The sequence below is a fragment of the Convolutriloba macropyga genome, unplaced genomic scaffold (genome assembly GCF_964194025.1).
Source record: "Convolutriloba macropyga unplaced genomic scaffold, txConMacr16.3 SCAFFOLD_1618, whole genome shotgun sequence".
Taxonomy (NCBI): Eukaryota; Metazoa; Xenacoelomorpha; order Acoela; family Convolutidae; genus Convolutriloba; species Convolutriloba macropyga.
Genome location: NW_027453730.1, coordinates 34117 through 37805, shown reverse-complemented (window position 1 = coordinate 37805; position 3689 = coordinate 34117). Strand labels below are relative to the sequence as shown.

The 3689-nt window shown below is 38.0% G+C and overlaps 1 protein-coding gene across 1 annotated transcript; it reads left to right on the top strand.

Annotated features, from left to right (window-relative positions):
* The first annotated feature begins 1793 nt into the window (after positions 1 to 1793).
* On the top strand, positions 1794 to 3470 carry LOC142358512 (melanopsin-like). The gene is made up of 3 exons (XM_075409903.1): positions 1794 to 1845; positions 2468 to 2688; positions 3338 to 3470. The coding sequence occupies exons 2-3, from the start codon at positions 2510 to 2512 to the stop codon at positions 3369 to 3371; spliced, it is 213 nt and encodes a 70-aa protein (XP_075266018.1). The 5' UTR covers positions 1794 to 1845; positions 2468 to 2509; the 3' UTR covers positions 3372 to 3470.
* The last annotated feature ends 219 nt before the right edge of the window (positions 3471 to 3689 follow it).

Below are 3689 nucleotides of genomic sequence, written 5' to 3'. Positions count from 1 at the left end.
GATATTTTGTTCTTTAATCCGACTACCAATTAGCAGTCGCTATTACAAGTATGTTTTAACGAGCTTAATGGCCGTTGCCATGCCTCAACGGCCCTTGGAACGTGATATGAAACTATCACAACCGAACATGGTATTAGATTATCCACTGGAGTTTTATTAAAACATACATTTGATAGCGGCAACTAATTTGTAGTCGGATTATTGAACGAAAATATTTAAGTATATTGGGTATAAAGGGATTGGGTATAGTGGCATTGGGTATTTGGGCTTTGGGTATAATGTCATGTAATCGTTCCAACGATAAACTTGCGAACGATGTTCCTGAACATTCAAAATTGTATTTAAAATTATTGCTTAAGTTAACCTTATCAATATGAGTGTTGTAATTAGAGTATAATGTTTTTACATATACTTTATGCTGTAATTTTTAGAGTTCTTGCAAATGATACAATTTTGATAAACAGAAGCTTGAAAGTAATAACTCAGTCAGTCGTAAATAGATAATTATATATCGAATAAGATTCTCTAGACAGATTTTTTTTTTACTAATATCGAGGACAATGTATAGGTTTCCGCAAATTAGCTTAACATAAGTCATTTCTATTTCGTTAATGTTGTCTGCGGTTACCGTAGAGCTTTTTCAACGGTGAAAATACTGATGTATGGTGAAAAATATAAGACGATTACATAAGAAATGACTAATTACATAAAAAAAAACAAACAAGCCAATCAAAAAATTGAAAATTTTATTGAATTATGACCGATATTGAAGAAAATTCCGCCGTATATTCAGATATTAATACATCTGATATCAATACATCTATAAGGTGGGCAGAACTGGGAGAAAATGGGATAGATCTAACCTGTTCCTGATAAACTTTAGGGATCTATTCTGCCCCCCCCCCCCCCAGCTCAGTGGATTTATATTTTTACGCCCCCAAGGCGCACGTGCTATTTTTTATACATAGTAACGTGCTATATTACAACATATAATTTGTAACTGGGGGGCGTAAAAAAATGGGGGGGGGCGAAACAGAATAGATCCAACTTTAGGAAACGGGACCAGCTGCAGTTTCGACTACATCTCCACAGATTGGAACAACAGGATCTACTTGATAGTGATGTACATTGGGGGGTTCTTTCTGCCTCTGGGAGTCTCCGTCTTCTGCTATGCTCGCATGTTTGCAACAGTGAAGGCCAACAATGCCATTGAGCAGGCTAGGAGAGTGTCTACTGTTTCTGCACCCAATGGCGACCCATACAAGGTATTCTTAAACGCGTCTTTTAAAAAGTGCCCGGGTCGAGGAAAAATCGGAAAAATATGAAAGATAAGCGGTGAAAAATTGTTTTTTTTTCACCGCAAATTTCGTACATTCACAGCTTATCTATAATTTGGCCAATTTCTTGAATAAGCGGTTATTGTATGTAATTTCACTGCCAGGCGATAAAGTTTTTTTTCACCGCATTCACCGCCTGATATATGTAATTTCACCGCTTATCTTACATAATTTCCCGCATTCAGCGCTTCTCTTACATAATTTCTCGCATTCACCGTTTATCTTACATAATTTCCCGCATACACCGTTTATCTTACATAATTTCTCGCATTCACCGTTTATCTTACATAATTTCCCGCATTCACCGTTTATCTTACATAATTTCCCGCATTCACCGTTTATCTTACATAATTTCCCGCATTCACCGCTTTTCTTAAATAATTTTGCGTTGAATGGCGGTGACACCTCGACCCGGGTGTTATTTTGAGATTCTTGAGATTGCCCAAGCATCTTTTTTCCAAAATTGCTCAAGATCAGACGCATCCGAACCATAATCAGCCATAATCAGGTGATACTTCAAACAACTTGTCCTCCTTTTGGGTCTCGGAAAACCGCCCGCAGAAAACCCATTCTAAATCATAAAATAAACCCCACAAAAAAAGAAGAAATGCACCCAACGGAAAAAACGATTATAACCTTGAATTCAAGACGAATGGATTTAAAGGAAAGTATTAAGACAAGCATGTCCGAATAACGTCGGTCGTGGTTATGATATTCATAACCAGGTTGTAATATCGGTTGTGATAATTTCCCAACAATTCCCAAGAACCGCTAAAGCATGACGATGGCCAGCAAAACATGATCAAATGCATTATTTTTTTTAGCTAAATGGCTATGTCAATTGGGCGGGGGGGAGGGGGTAGTTCAGTGACTATTTTAAATTTTATTTCCTTGTTTTGACTCTTTCAAAAAAGGCGGTTATGAATCATATCTTGACTCATTAACCAAGAAGTTCAAGTTCACCTTTCGGGTCTTTCCCATTATAGCCCCCCCCCCCATGAAATTATAGCCCCCCCCCCCCCTTATGGTATAATTACCATGATTGGGGGGGGGGCTATAGTTTATATGACCACTAAGCTGGGGGGGGGGGCTATAATGGGAAAGACCCCAACTTTCAACTGCGACTTTAGGGTCACACAAAGAGCAAAGAGCTGGTGGTTGCAAAAGCCTCCATGATGTGCATTGGGGTGTTCATTCTCACCTGGTTTCCCTATGCGTTGATTGGGGTGTTGGGACAACTGATTGGCCCTGCACACCTGAACCCATACGTGACCACAGTCCCTGCTTTGATTGCAAAGACCAATTGCATCTATAACCCTATCATATTTGCCCTCGCTCACCCAAGCTTCAAGTTAGTTAATTTTAGTCGAAATTTAAATTCAAGATATTTTCGGATCTATTCTGTTTCGGCCCACCAGTGTGTTTTACGCCCCCCCCCCCCCCCGTTACAAATTATAACTTGTTATATAGCACATTACTATGTAAGAAAATAGCACGTGCGCGTGGGGGGCTTAAACGTTAAAAAAATAAGCTCACTAAGCTGGGGGGGGGGGGGGGGGAGACAGAATAGATCCATATGTTCTGTCAAACGCCTCCTTGCAATTGCAGCTTTTTGGAACCCCTAGTTAGAAATCATGTGTTGGTACACCCTAAAATATTTGCAGGGAAGCTGATTATAAAATGCAGGCATATTTGCCTAGATTTTGCAAGCAAATTGTTCTTTAATGCAACTCACCTAGAAATGTAATGGAGCAGTATGAAATTTTGTTTGCTGAACGAGTTTGAACAGCGATATTGTTTGTGTCATGATTGTAAATTGTTTAAAAATTAATACTTATCTGACAATATTAGAAAACGATATCATTTATGTTTTAATGATGCGACCAAACTCAAACGTGTGTAATCTTGTTACTTTTTTGAGTACTATAGTCTGTCCCATAAAGTTGCAATTGCTAAAGACTGTTTCAAAGGTCAAAGTTTAATAGCATCGCATTGTTTAGGAAAGAAGTGAGACGAAGAATGTCAGGCGAGTAAATTTGACACCAGCTGACTGAAATTATAGTGCCCCGTTGAAGGAGAAAAGACATCGACACTCCACTTCTATTTTGTAATTAGGAATTGTTTCCTTTCCCGGTAAAATATCATGATTTAATAATTATTTATTTATAAACCTTATTGATATAAATAAATTTGGTAGTGATGTGGTAGTCCATCATCTAAGAAAGCTAAAAAAACTGTTTTTAGTGTAAAACACTCATTAGTTTATTCACAAACTTATCAAACCAAAAACAATTGTTCACAGGCAAAGAAAGGAAACAGTTCCCATCATTATACAGTGCATGAATTTTTAGC

Bases quoted from the DNA above. Each gene is read 5' to 3' on its own strand.
- LOC142358512 (XM_075409903.1), top strand. From the start codon at position 2,510: ATGATGTGCATTGGGGTGTTCATTCTCACCTGGTTTCCCTATGCGTTG. The intron at 2,689-3,337 runs GTTAGTTAATTT...CGCATTGTTTAG, and splicing joins CTCGCTCACCCAAGCTTCAA to GAAAGAAGTGAGACGAAGAA.